The 14906-nt window shown below is 42.7% G+C and overlaps 1 protein-coding gene across 1 annotated transcript; it reads left to right on the top strand.

Moving 5' to 3' along the window:
* Positions 1–81: 81 nt before the first annotated feature.
* Positions 82–8575, top strand: atg14 (autophagy related 14). Its single transcript, XM_055863923.1, has 9 exons — positions 82–556; positions 1469–1531; positions 1661–1703; positions 1862–1943; positions 2453–2690; positions 3153–3382; positions 5336–5544; positions 5738–5823; positions 5893–8575. The coding sequence occupies exons 1-9, from the start codon at positions 297–299 to the stop codon at positions 6191–6193; spliced, it is 1512 nt and encodes a 503-aa protein (XP_055719898.1). The 5' UTR covers positions 82–296; the 3' UTR covers positions 6194–8575.
* The last annotated feature ends 6331 nt before the right edge of the window (positions 8576–14906 follow it).

Here is a 14906-nt window from a genome sequence, read left to right as displayed (position 1 = left end):
AATAAAAGCGAAGTGTTCTGTTGTAAATCAATAGCAAATGTTATAGCCATATGCCCACGTGACCATACGTACGTAAACAAACCATCTCATGCAAAACACAGTGACACAGTTTGCTGCGGGCTAGCTAACAGCAGCAATATATTCCATGACTGAACATAGCTACATTTCCGAAAATAAAGACGGCATTGAGGTGGTAAATATATCCGTAACATTTTTAAATAAGTAGGGCAAACTCGATGCCAGAATAGCTATAATTTAGCTAGGTTAGCTGGCGCTTGAACGGCAGTTCAATCATCATGGCATCCTCGCTGCGAAGCGAAGGGACTTTGGGAGCGCTGCCCGGGGCTCGGCCACAGCTTCGCTCGCACCTCCTACACTCCACAATCACCACAGGTTCCCCTGGGTCTCAAATGGTGGAGTCTGTGGACGATGCGGAGGGTTTGTATGTCGCCGTGGAGCGATGTCCCCTCTGCAACACCGCCAGGCGCAGGCTGACGTGCGCCCGATGCATCCATGCAGGCGATTTCATATACTTCGACGGTAGAAACCCTGAACGGTGCGTGTTTACATTCAGCTAACTTCATAACACAGCTCTAAATAAAGGCTTTATGAAATGTTGGCTATGCATCATCAGCTAACATTGCATTTAATAACTACCAACAATCAAACAAACTGGCTGGCTAGCTATGTTGTTTAGCTACAACCAACACCTTTAGCAAAACGTCACCACGTGTAAACAAGCTAGCTAGCCGACGTTTTGCTAAACCATAGTTGGTGTAACTTATGTTACACACAAGTTATAGCCAGCAAGGCTGTTTTCGGAACATTATTGGCCTAGATTGCACAACACTTAGCTATATGTTATTTTGAATCATGTCATTTGAGCACCAACTTTCTCGTACTCAACACAGTGCATACAGTAACTAACTTTCTAGTGTCTTGAAACGGAAAATAATTGTCATAGTTACGTCATGACTCTTTGTTTAATACTTACACTGTGACTGACATACTTTTTGTATTTTTCATAATCAAATGACTACATTGTATTTTTTTTTAAGTACAATACATCTCAAGTTGTTTGTGTGAAGTAGGGAGGGAGCATTGTAAATAAGAATTTGTTCTTAATGTTCTTAACTGGCTTTCCTAGTTAAATAAAAAGCTAGGCCACACTCTTGCCAACACCTGCTTGGAGTGGTCTATGGGCACTTTTGCGTATTCAAAACAACTGGGAACTCGGAGAAATACCAGGTCAAATCATGACGTCAGTGATCTTCAGGTCGGAAAGTCGGAGCTCTAGAATGAGGCCCGAGTTGGATGACCGTTCAAATTGATTTTTCTGTCAGAGCACATTCCCCCCCCCCCCCCCCCCCCCCCCAGTTCTGTTGTTTAGAACGCGGCATTTACTAATTCTGCTGTGATGTCATCAAAAGTAACACTAGGTTTTATAATGGTAACAATTTTTTCCCAGATACACTGAAAAATTGGAAAGACTTAAAATGCTGAAGGAGGAGAAAGAACGTTTCCAACAGATGTACAGTATAATATTTTCAGTTATCTTGAATATGCTAAATAATACTTTGCAGTTTTCAAGCATTTGTATTCCTACCTTCTCATGGTTTATATGAACCATATTGATATTACACACTACTCTTTCTTCCAGGGTCATTACAGCCATGGACAAGAAAGTCCAGGCAGATCAGCTGGTAAGTTGAATTATGAGTAGAGGACCTCCCATATTTCTATAAATTCTCGTAAATTTACGCTGCCCTACGTGAGGTATGTTTTTCAAATGCGTCAATAGCCTGCCTGTTCTCTTCAACTCTCATCTACCCTTAGCATTTGTATTGTTTCTTTCATTCAGAAATGGAAGATCATGTCATGCAAGATGAAAATAGAGCAGCTGAAGGAGGCTATTGGTTGTGGGAATGAAGAGGTGAAAAGTGGTGAGTTACGTGGCCTTGACAGCCATTCAAATCAGACATTCAAATCAGTGATACTCATCTCCATGTGTATTTATACACTCACCTCCATTTCTAAACCATAAAACAGATATGTATGAAAATACCCTCCAATAAAAGGTGACATTCTGTACTGTCGCCTCATATGAAACATTTGATCTCAAATTTAAAATGTTAGCTTCACTGTCCAAATACATATGGAGGTGAGTGTAAATTACAATGCACTATTTGACTGTTCTATTATATTGTACATGATTAAAATAATCATCTTGATTTATTCTCTTCCTCATACCCATGTCTTTATGTAGCCTGTCTAAGACAACAGGCAAACCTGAAATGGTGCAAGACATTGGCTTGCATCCCAAATAGAACTCCATTCCCTATTTAGTGCAGGCCCTATGGGCCCTGGTCAAAAGTAGTGCACTGTACAAGGAATAGGCTGCCACCTGACCCATATTAATCAATCAACTTATTATCTCTCCCTCTTCTCCCAGGTAAGGACCTGCTGCTTCGCTCCCAGGAGGAGAGCCAGAGGCTTCAGCGGCGGGCCAGCCGCCATCAGGAGAAGAGGGACAAGATCGAGAGACACAATCGGCGGCTGGGAGAGCTGCTGGAGAAGAGGGGCAAGGAGCTGCAGGGTCGTCTGGAGCACCTGGCTGAGGTCCGCAGAGGACACATCCTGGAGCTCACCGCTCACATCTTCCCCACACAGGAGGAGAAACAGGGTAGCAGGTAAGCATTGCCATGGTTTCAAGATTATTTGAAGTGTATTTTACACTAACTCACCACGATTCACCTAAACAAGGGCTTGATGATACGTTAACAAGTTGAATCACGTGTGCTAGCTCTCGACTAGATCAAATATATGGAACAGCAGGGGGTCCTTGAGGAGAGCTTTGAGAACCACTGTCATACAGCATTGGCCAGAGCCAAGTATTAAATATTACTCCATCCATGACTGGCCAGCATTATGAAGCTGGGCTTTAGTTTTCAAGGACAGCAACGATACCAAGGCTCTCTGTCCATTTGAGACATTGGTTGTTGTTTTAGGATTTGGGTCAGTCTCAGTCAGCTGATTCTTGATTCAAATTTGAAAGTGCATGCTGAGGGACCTCTCATCTGCTGTTTGACTTAGTTATAGAGATGCTCTTCCTGTAATGACAGTCTCTCCCTCTCTTTGCTCCTTTCCCTCAGGGACCCAGCAGACGTGTTGTCGGAGTGTGACCTGGCCCTGACCTCCAGCACGGTGAGTGAGTTGGCTGAGGCCCGCCGCACCACCTACCTGTCAGGGCGCTGGATCTGGGATGACCAGAATGGAGAGACCTCCATTAGCATCACTGGACCCAGGGTCACGCTGCCCAGCAACGGGGACTGCTCCCCCTATTACAGCTGGGTGGAGGAGAAGAGCACCAACGAGGGGCCCGGTAGGACATTATAGCAAAATATGTTGTATGTAATAATTATACAGTATATCACAAAAGTGAGTACACCCCTCACATTTTTGTAAATATTTGAGTATATCTTTTCATGTGACAACACTGAAGAAATGACACTTTGCTACAATGTAAAGTAGTGAGTGTACAGCTTGTATAACAGTGTAAATTTGCTGTCCCCTCAAAATAACTCAACACACAGCCATTAATGTCTAAACTGCTGGCAACAAAAGTGAGTACACCCCTAAGTGAAAATGTCCAAATTGGGCCCAAAGTGTCAATATTTTGTGTGGCCACCATCATTTTCCAGCACTGCCTTAACCCTCTTGGGCATTGAGTTCACCAGAGCTTCACAGGTTGCCACTGGAGTCCTCTTCCACTCCTCCATGACAACATCACGGAGCTGGTGGATGTTAGAGACCTTGCACTCCTCCACCTTCCGTTTGAGGATGCCCCACAGATGCTCAATAGGGTTTAGGTCTGGAGACATGCTTGGCCAGTCCATCACCTTTACCCTCAGCTTCTTTAGCAAGGCAGTGGTCGTCTTGGAGGTGTGTTTGGGGTCGTTATCATGTTGGAATACTGCCCTGCGGCCCAGTCTCCGAAGGGAGGGGATCATGCTCTGCTTCAGTATGTCACAGTACATGTTGGCATTCATGGTTCCCTCAATGAACTGTAGCTCCCCAGTGCCGGCAGCACTCATGCAGCCCCAGACCATGACACTCACACCACCATGCTTGACTGTAGGCAAGACACACTTGTCTTTGTACTCCTCACCTGGTTGCCGCCACACACGCTTGACACCATCTGAACCAAATAAGTTTATCTTGGTCTCATCAGACCACAGGACATGGTTCCAGTAATCCATGTCCTTAGTCTGTTTGTCTTCAGCAAACTGTTTGCGGGATTTCTTTGCATCATCTTTAGAAGAGGCTTCCTTCTGGGACGACAGCCATGCAGACCAATTTGATGCAGTGTACGGCGTATGGTCTGAGCACTGACAGGCTGACCCACCACCCCTTCAACCTCTGCAGCAATGCTGGCAGCACTCATACGTCTATTCCCCAAAGACAACCTCTGGATATGACGCTGAGCACGTGCACTCAACTTCTTTGGTCGACCATGGCGAGGCCTGTTCTGAGTGGAACCTGTCCAGTTAAACCGCTGTATGGTCTTGGCCACCGTGCTGCAGCTCAGTTTCAGGGTCTTGGCAATCTTCTTATAGCCCAGGCCATCTTTATGTAGAGCAACAATTATTTTTTTCAGATCCTCAGAGAGTTCTTTGCCATGAGGTGCCATGTTGAACTTCCAGTGACCAGTCAGTATGAGGGAGTGTGAGAGCGATGAAACCAAATTTAACATACCTGCTCCCCATTCACACCTGAGACCTTGTAACACTAACGAGTCACATGACACCGGGGAGGGAAAATGGCTAATTGGGCCCAATTTGGACATTTTCACTTAGGGGTGTACTCACTTTTGTTGCCAGCAGTTTAGACATTAATGGCTGTGTGTTGAGTTATTTTGAGGGGACAGCAAATTTACACTGTTATACAAGCTGTACACTCACTACTTTACATTGTAGCAAAGTGTCATTTCTTCAGTGTTGTCACATGAAAAGATATACTCAAATATTTACAAAAATGTGAGGGGTGTACTCACTTTTGTGATATACTGTATATGCCATTTAGTAGACGCTTTTATCCAAAGTGACTGACAGTACAGTGTGTGCGTACATTTTACTATATGTTTTAGTATACTTTTCTAGCTCTACACTCTTACCAAAATAAGACATCATAATCAAATGATCTGTCTTTTGAGATGTGACAAGGACAAACGACTAGCCGATTGAGAGAACATCTGGTCCTTAGAGGTGACCAATCTGCAATGTTGACTTGTACTGTGCCAAGGCGACTTGTTCTCATGAAGAGCTTCCATTTCCAGAGCTGGACCACATCAACCCAGCCCACACCATCAGTGCAGCCCTCTGTTTTGCTACCCAGCTCATCAACATCCTCTCTCACATCCTGGATGTCAATCTGCCCAAGAAGTTGTGTAACAGTGAGTTCTGTGGTGACAGCCTGAGCAGGTACAGGTTCACCCGGGCTGTCACCAAGCTCAACACCAACATCCTCCACCTCTGCTTCTCACAGGTACTACAGAGCATGGTTCGTCTAGAAGTTTCTTCCTTCTGGGAGTATATTTTCCTTGCCACTGTGCTGCTGCTTTCTCTTCTGGGTTCTAGTCCGTGTTACTGTTAATCACTTTGTTACATGATTGATCTAGCTTGTATGTATCAGCCCACACTGGAGATGCCCACCACTAACCCGTTGTGTTCCTGTGCAGCATGTTGAGAGTGAGCTGCTGCACCCTCAACACACCCTGAGGAACATCATGTTCCTGGTCTCTCCCGACAACAAGAACCTGGGCAGGTAAGAAGATCCCTTGTCATAAGTAAATTGCTATTTGGGACACCGCCTGACTATGTCATCTCTGTGCAGGACGGGTCCGTACGAGGTGACTGCTGACCTGGAGGACTCCATGGAGTTTGTTGAGCCGGAGGCGGCCGGCCCGGCGGAGGAAAGCGGGGATGAGATGGTGACGGATGAGGAGACAGACCTGGGGACAGACTGGGAAACGGTCCCCAGCCCGCGCTTCTGTGACATCCCCTCCCAGCCCATGGACCTGTCCCAGAGCACAGCCATGCAGGTGTCTCAGCCCGTGGGCCAGGCCGGGGGCATGATCTCCTCAGCAGCAGCATCCGTCACCTCCTGGTTTCGGGGCTACACCGGCCAGCGCTGAGGGAGGCTGGAGGCTCACTGGCCAAGGTCGTATATATTAGGGCACACTAGAAAAACGTTTTGCAACGTAGAAGGAAAACAAGTGTTTTTTTTTTAATTGAACAAGTTCAGGTAGTGTTTCAGTCCGTTTGGTGTCTAATGAATACACCCCAGGACTGGCTGGAGCTATGCAGCACTACCACCACACAGAGACTGTTCTGTTCTGGCCTATGCCTGTAGTCAGCCTGCAGTCCTGGTCCACTTCCACCAAGAAGGGATATTTGTTTTTACTAAATTGCATGACTGAATCCCTGTTGGAGGAAGGGAAATGTATCGCTCACTTTCTTAAGAAGGAGAATGTTGTCATTGACAGCAGTGATTCTTCTGGTAAAAATGGTTATAGTGCGAAAGACTGTCGCTTGGGGAGGGTGTTATTCAAAGAGTAGTCTCTCTCACAACTCTCGGCCATTCGCACGCTCCATCCCAGTAGTTGTGAGAAGATTTTTCAAAGGGAGACTGGCGCTTCTGTTGCTTTCCCGTGTACCCATCCATATTGTTGGTTCTTAATGTTTCTTTACTACATCCCAAATGGTACCCTATGCCTTATAAAGTGCACAACTTTTGACCAGAGCCCTATGGGCCTTGGTCAAAAGTAGTGCACTACATAGGGAATAGGGTACCATTTGGGATAGAACCTTCCTTCATACTGCATTACATCAAAATGGTTTGTGTCAGGATTGTGTTTTGAAGTGTGCCTAAAACCTCATTGGTGTGTTCTGTGGGTCTTTATACTACAGGTGATTCGAACAGTGACATGGGTGGCTTAAGTGATAGGACACAATACAGTTGAGGTCGGAAGTTTACATACACCTTAGCAAAATACATTTAAACTATGTTTTTCACAATTCCTGACATTTAATCAGAGTAAAAATTCCCGGTCTTATGTCAGTTAGGATCACCACTTTATTTTAAGAATGTGAAATGTCTGAATAATAGTAGAGAGAATGATTTTTCAGCTATTAGTTCTCATCACATTCCCAGTGGGTCAGAAGTGTACATACACTCAATTAGTATTTGGTAGCATTGCCCTTAAATTGTTTATTAACTTGGGTCAAACATTTCAGGTAGCCTTCGCACAATAAGTTGGGAGAATTTTGACCCATTCCTCCTGACAGAGCTGGTGTAACTGAGTCAGGTTTGTAGGCCTCCTTGCTCGCACATGCTTTTTCAGTTCTGCACACAAATTTTCTATGGGATTGAGATCAGGGCTTTGTGATGGCCACTCTAGTACCTTGACTTTGTTGTCCTTAAGCCATTTTGCCACAACTTTGGAAGTATGCTTGGGGTCATTGTCCATTTGGAAGACCCATTTGCGACCAAGCTTTAACTTCCTGACTGATGTCTTGAGATGTTGCTTCAATATATCCACATAATTTTCCATTTCTCCAAAAAGTACGATCTGGCTTTTTTATGGCGGTTTTGGAGCACTGACTTCCTTTCTGAGCAGCCTTTCAGGTTATGTCAATATAGGACTCGTTTTACTGTGGATATAGATACTTTTGTACCTGTTTCCTCCAGCATCTTCACAGGGTTCTTTGCTGTTGTTCTGGGATTGATATGCACTTTTCGCACCAAAGTACATTCATCTCTAGGAGACAGAATGCATCTCCTTCCTGAGCGGTATGACGGCTGCGTGGTCCCATGGTGTTTATACTTGCGTACTATTGTTTGTACAGATGAACGTGGTACCTTCAGGCATTTGGAAATTGCTCCCAAGGATGAACCAGACTTGTGGAGGTTTACAATTATTTTTCCGAGGTCTTGGCTGATTTATTTTTGATTTTCCATGATATCATGCCTTGAAATACATCCACAGGTACACCTCCAATTGACTCAGGCTAATTTACATAATTTATCAGAAGCTTTTAAAGCCATGACATAATTTTCTGGAATTTTCCAAGCTGTTTAAAGGCACAGTCAACTTAGTGTATGTCATTTGAATTGTGATACAGTGAATTATAAGTGAAAAAATCTGTCTATGAACAATTGTTGGAAAAATTACTTGTGTCATGCACACAGTAGATGTCCTAACCGACTTGCCAAAACTATAGTTTGTTCACAATAAATTTGTGGAATGGTTGAAACACTTAGGTTAGTCATTAAAACTTGTTTATGTAAACTTCCGACTTCAACTGTACATCTTTGGCTTACTTCATAAGATGTTAGTTTATTTTTCTTATTTAGGGCTTGTGAAACTTAATTTTGAAATGACTGGTAATGCAGATTAAGCATTTACACTGTCACAATAAGCAATATTTCACATGACAAAAATGAAGACCCATGTAATGACCTTTGTACCTGCTAGTGACAAAATAGGTTGTGTAAAAATAAAGGATTCATGCGATTTTTTGGCATAAAAGTCTTATTTGAACCATTTAAGAAAGAAGCGTCACGGTCAAGTGTATTATACAACCATGTTCAGATGGAATCTAATGGGCGTGTGTTGGCTGCACTGCAAACCCCAAACTATTTACTGGTATATTCTAACTAACTGCTTCACAGAAAAACAGGTTCCACAGTTGACTCAAAGGCTGCTTTTACAAAGGCAGCGCAATTCTGATCTGTTTTTCTTCTTTTTAATTTTCACACAATCAGTGTAGCTCTGAAAAAGATTGTGATTGGTCAAAATCCCAATTAGTAGAAAAATTGTCAGAATTGGGCTTCCTGTGTAAACGCAGCCAAAATAACCTTAGCTTTCTGGTAAATAACACTAGCTCTTTTGTATGGCAGGCAGGGACAGACTTTCTACATGAAATGAGGCCCATTAGTACTCAGATTTAACCCAGTGAGTCCCACCGGTGGGTTTGACTTCTAACACATTTGAAACAGTGTTTGAGCTACGGACTTCTGTGTTGTACCATTAGATTAGTCGATTTAACAATTAGTCTGTGATTAACGGGGGCTGAGCAAGAGCAGTGTTTGTGAGACAAAGGCGACTCCCGAAGGGGGCTGGGTCTTTTATATAAAAACGCCTGTAGCAGTGGTTACCAATCGACTGGTTTATCACCAAACATATATTTTTTTAAATAGCGATAAAGCCTGGCGTTCCTATTTTTTGTATTTGTTTCGCGCTGTTGGCGTAGGTGCACTTGATTCAGCAGCCCTAGTGCCGGGAAGGCAGTGTTCCCATTTTGAACCATTTCATGTGTCTGAAGGTAGAACTCCGCCTACACCCCCAGAGAGGCAAATCAAGTGCACCTATTATTTATTTACTTATAGGGGATAATGCACATTAATCAACATCAATATTACAATAATGCAACATCCATGTAAATGTGCCGGGGTTAGCCAAAAGCTCATTTGCACCCGTAGTCCCAGGGCAGGTAAGGGACACAGCCACTATACAAATACTCACACAAACAATACAAATACATTACATCCAATAGTATATCATTCTAACAACAACAACAACAATATCATCAACTGTTGTCTTACATATGAGGAACCACAGATATCTCATGTGTACAGGTTTGGATAGATTTGAGCCATATTTTTTTATAACAAAATGATCAGTGCAGCTTCTCAAATCCATGGGCGCTGCATTCCAGTATATTGTAGCTCTAACAGAGAAGGCAGATTGACCGATTTTACTGTGTCGATAAGGGACAACAATCCCCTCTAGTCTATCCCCTCCCCTCAACAAGCCCTTGTTATTCTGGAGGTGCTTTCCTTGAGCATGATATGCCGGTGGAGGGCCAAGACCATGCAGGATCTTAAAGACAAGGCTTGCATCTACATAATTCTAACAGCTATCCAGACTAAATAAATGATGTTTGTAAAGGATATGACAATGGTGGTTACTCTTTGGTTTGTTATCAAAAATCTTGTGTTTGTAGAGTGATTCAATTGGTTTCAGAATAGTAGCTCCTGCTTGTGACCAGCATGTGAGGCAATATCTCAGATGTCAGAAGATCATAGCATGCCTGTATAGTTTGGCGGCCTCCAGAGGAAGGAAAGGTCGTGTAAACCTAAAGTTGGATCATCCAAATGTAACCGTGTTAACCACCTTCGCATGTTTCTTAAATGTCAAGTTGGAGTCCAAAATGACACCGAGATACCTGAAGTTAGACACAACTTTTAGATTCTCCCCATTAACAAGAACAGCTCGTTGGGAAGAATCATTGGATTTCTTAGAGAAGTACATAGTCTTATTTAAATGCAGGAAATAATTAGTCATCCATTTAGAAACATGTACCATAGCTTCAGTTAACTTGTTTACAACTAGTTGTCTATTTTTTGAGTGTACATACAGTACTGTATCGTCTGCATACATCTGCATGTTAACTTGTGGGCAAGCAAGTAGGAGATCATTTCTATAGATGGTAAACAGAAGGGGGACCCCAAAGTCCTTGTGGGACCCCAATGTTATCGTAAAGAGATTCTGACTGAGTGTCCCCCAAACGAACCCTTTGACTTCTGTTTGTCAGATAGGAATACATCCAGCTCTTGACTTCAGTGGACACATTAAGGGAGGATAGTTTGGATAGGAGGACCCCATGATTCACAGTATCAAAGGCCTTTTTAAGATCCAAAAGACTGACTTCACCGCCTATGTCCAGTTTAGATTTAATGCATTTTAATACATAGTTCTGAATCCAAATGGCATTTGATGTATGGAGTTGCCCTGAATGAGGTGATCAGTCAGATGATCAGCCACCCATCTTTCAGCTACTTTTGATACCACTGGAAGAATGCTTATAGGTTGGACATTTTCCACCTGTGTTCGGTCACCAGATTTTAAAACAGGTATCACTGCAGCAAACTTTCAAGCATTGGGGAAGAACTCATATTTGATGGACAGATTAACTAGATGTACAATAGGGGCAATCAGAGAATATTTGTGTCTCTTCAGGAATACAGTGTCTAGAACAAATATTTTGTTCTAGAGCTGTTGAAGAAGCTAGTAATACACAGCTGACGCTGAGATTTCAGGAATTCTGAATATTGGTTTATTATTATCTATGGGAGTGAGAACTGTTGACTTGGTTGAAAATATTTGAGCCAGTTCTTTGACAATCAGCAAAAAAATTGTTTAAGGTGGTGGATATGAAATCGGAGTCTTGAATTAGAATCGCATTAACCTATAATTCAGGATGTTTTTTCTCTCCCTGTTGGTTTGTTGAGATTTTCCCAAACCACTTTGTCATTTCGTTTTGCTTCATTGATCACTCTAAGAAAGAATTAAGCGTTTGCTTTTTAAAAATATTCCTTACCACTTTATTTCTCTTCAGTGCTTTTTTTTCAAGGAAAGATCCCGTTCTCTCATCTGCCTCCAGAGGTCCTCGTTGAGCCATGGTAGAGAGGTTTTCTGTCTTGGCTAACGTTTAAATTTCCAAGTAAAAGAGGTATCCACTTTGTCAATAGCTGACAGAAATGTTCTGTATCCAGACTCTGGGTCTTCATTGCTTAACAGATCAGAACAGTCAATTTGACTTATAGCTGCATCTTAGTTTACTCTGCTCACTTTTCAATTTTTTTTTAAATCATACTTTTGCACATTAATGTTTCCTAAATCTCTTTTTAGTGAGCTTTCTAACCACCAATGTAACATTGCGGTCAGATATACCAACCTGTTAGTCAGTTAGTGGACTTAATTATTTGATCAGGTCTGTTAGTAAACACCAGATCAATTTGAGTCTGGGATGACTGTTACTCTGGTTGGACCTTGTATTATTTGAGTCCGGTTGAAATAGTCTGTGATCTCAGAGTTTTTTCCTGCAAGTTTTGTTTCCCCAGTTTATATTGAAATCGCCTTATGATCACATTCTTTAAGCATGGCATATAAATGGTCATAAAACAAGATATCAGATGTCGGTGGTCGATATAATCCAATAATAGTGAGAGACATGAGGGGAGAGGAATACATTCAGCTCCATACATTCATGGTCATTGGCATGTTTCCATATGATACAATTGCATTTAAAGTTATCTTTCATGTGCATAAGCAATCCACACCCTCTGCCCTGTCCCTTCTGAATATGGAATATCCAGGGAGGGACATTAAACGCATAAAAAAAAATTTTTCAGAGAAACAGAAAAAAAATAGATTTGAGTCATTCGATAAATGTCCTACCTGTTCACGTTTAGAAATAATGCTATGAATATTCAGATGACATCCCAATATTCCTCTAGGCTTGGAACGAGTGTCCCAGAGCATTTTAGCCTGATTAACAGTTTGAAAAAGTTTCATGGTTTTCTAATACCTGGGCTAAGGGAACTGAGTTTCCGTCTCGAAGGGGGATTTTGTTTAGGACATGTATCAAGAGTTGGCATTACATTATCTGCAGATTGCTCATTCTCTTGAAAAGCCATGTTGGTGACAGAGGTTATGCTCACATACACAGATGTCCTTCTCTGAACCCGATAATAAAGGCTACTTAAATATAGATTATTTCAATCATTCATGTTCCACCATTCATCAATGATTTCTGTCTGGATGGCTAATTAGGGGGACTTTTCTCAAACTTCTCCCAGAATTATATCCTCCGTATCAGACTTTTCTTCTGCAGGTGACCTAACTCCAGACTGATGGGGATCTTGGTACCCTGAGCCCCTGGGTGTTGGTTGATTCCGGTCTGTTTGAATGAAGGCCAGCATTGATGTTTGGCTGCCTTTGGTATTCCACAGAGACTTGCACCACCTTTGGGGTCCCTTTTTAACCTCAGTTTTCTATTGGATTATGATTGTCACTACTCTCAGCCACTTTCCCAGCTTCATTATTCTTCTTGGAATGAGACGTCATTGTTGTAGACTCTGGCTCACCAGGTACCCAACTCCAATGTTTCACTCACTCCGTCTTTGTCCGTGGGAGCCGAGGAATTATCCTCTTCAACCTCAGTCTCACGTTGTCATATGTGATACGTTCTGCCCTACTCATGGGGACAGGATTGTTGTCCTGCACAGTGTGAAAGTTTCCTCTATGCACCTTATGTTGTCCAGTGTGGTCGGCCTGTACTCAACCATCTCCTGACCCCTTCTGGCGTTAGATTGTGTCAGGCAGTCCTTCCTACGCGCAGGACCTTGTCCATCATAACATATTTTGATCCAGTGAGGGCCCATCTCTATAGGCCTACCGCTGGCCAATCACATAGCTCAGATCACTGTCTGCACAGTTTCGTCGCGCCATAGACTGTAAAAAGAAACCTCAAACTCACAGAAAAGTTGAGATTTCTAAACTTTAAAACCATGACTAGAGACTCAAGGAATACAGCAAAGAGCTGCTTACTTTTGATGAGTAAGTTTGTTATTCATTACTGTCAACACTTTTATGAGCCATAAAATGCACATTCTCCCAACTTCCAGTCACGTTTCAACCAGCACTGCAGCTGCAATGAATGAGTATAGCAACGTGTTCCGATAAGCTTGTTACTTGCAACTTGTCTTTTTAATATTAAGGAATATTTAACTCATAGGAGTAAGAACATGAATTGGTGCATGAGGCAGAAATAATGCAGTGAGACTTGAGTTTTGCCATCAGCTGGAAGACTGTGTCCCCTTTTCTCAGTGGAGGGATGTTGAGTCGGATGAGGCAGCCTCACCGCTGCTCCCACCCTCCCTGCCCTCAGACTGACCATCAGATGCAGACCATTAGTCTAGTAATACTTTTTATTATTATACTCACTCAGCTGTGCCTCACAAGTAATACAACAAATGATCTCTTACCAGTGTGATCATATACCTACATATTTTCAAATATAATTGGCAGGGAAATTCAAGCCTAGCCCATAGAGTACCACAGAATGAGTCATAACTATAAGTCAAGGTGTCTGAATACTTTCCGAATGCAGTACTTTGTTGATGCACCTTTGTTAGAGATTACAGCCTCAAGTCTTCTTGGGTATGACACTACAAGCTTGGCACACCTGTATTTAGGGAGTTTCTCCCATTCTTCTCCGCAGATCCTCTCAAGCTCTGTCAGGTTGGATGGGGAGTGTCGCTGCACAGCTATTTTCAGGTCTCTCCAGAGATGTTCAATCGGGTTCAAGCCTGGGGACTGGCTGGGCCACACAAGGACATTGAGAGACTGCAGCACGTCACCAATCAGGCCTTTATGGTATAGTGGCATGCTGCAGAGATCGTTGTCCTTCTGGAAGGTTCTCCCATCTGCACAGAGGAGCTCCGTCAGAGCTTATAAATAAAACAGGTGTGTGCCTTTCCAAAGCATGCCCAATCAATTGAATTTACCACAGGTGGACTCCAATCAAGTTGTAGAAAGATCTCAAAGATGATCAATGGAAACAGGAAAGGGGGATGAAGCATCAGAGCTCAATTGAGTCTCATAGCAAAGGGTCTGAATACTAAATAAGGTATTTTCTTTCTAAAAACCTGTTCGCTTTGTCATTATGGGATATTGTGTGTAAATTGATGAGGGGGATTTTTTTTAGCACTTTTTTATTTGTATTTTTTTATTTTTTTACCTTTATTTAACTAGGCAAGTCAGTTAAGAACAAATTCTTATTTTCAATGACGGCCTAGGAACAGTGGGTTAACTGCCTGTTCAGGGGCAGAACGACAGATTTGTACCTTGTCAGCTCGGGGATTTGAACTTGCAACCTTCCGGTTACTAGTCCAACGCTCTAACCACTAGGCTACCCTGCCGCCCCACTTAAGGCTGTAACGTAGCAAAATGAATAAGTCAATACTGTACCTTTTGAATGTACTGTAGTCTATAATAC

Source organism: Salvelinus fontinalis, chromosome 15, assembly GCF_029448725.1.
Source record: "Salvelinus fontinalis isolate EN_2023a chromosome 15, ASM2944872v1, whole genome shotgun sequence".
In the NCBI taxonomy this organism is placed as follows: domain Eukaryota; kingdom Metazoa; phylum Chordata; class Actinopteri; order Salmoniformes; family Salmonidae; genus Salvelinus; species Salvelinus fontinalis.
The sequence above is the reverse complement of the archived record's forward strand: the minus strand, read 5'-3'. Positions and strand labels throughout refer to the sequence as shown.

What these genes read in the sequence shown, in the direction of transcription:
- atg14 (XM_055863923.1), top strand. Translation starts at nt 297, where the DNA reads ATGGCATCCTCGCTGCGAAGCGAAGGGACTTTGGGAGCGCTGCCCGGG. An exon ending in GAATGAAGAGGTGAAAAGTG is followed by an intron (nt 1,944 to 2,452) that starts GTGAGTTACGTG and finishes CTCTTCTCCCAG; the next exon opens with GTAAGGACCTGCTGCTTCGC. An exon ending in GAGCACCAACGAGGGGCCCG is followed by an intron (nt 3,383 to 5,335) that starts GTAGGACATTAT and finishes TTCCATTTCCAG; the next exon opens with AGCTGGACCACATCAACCCA.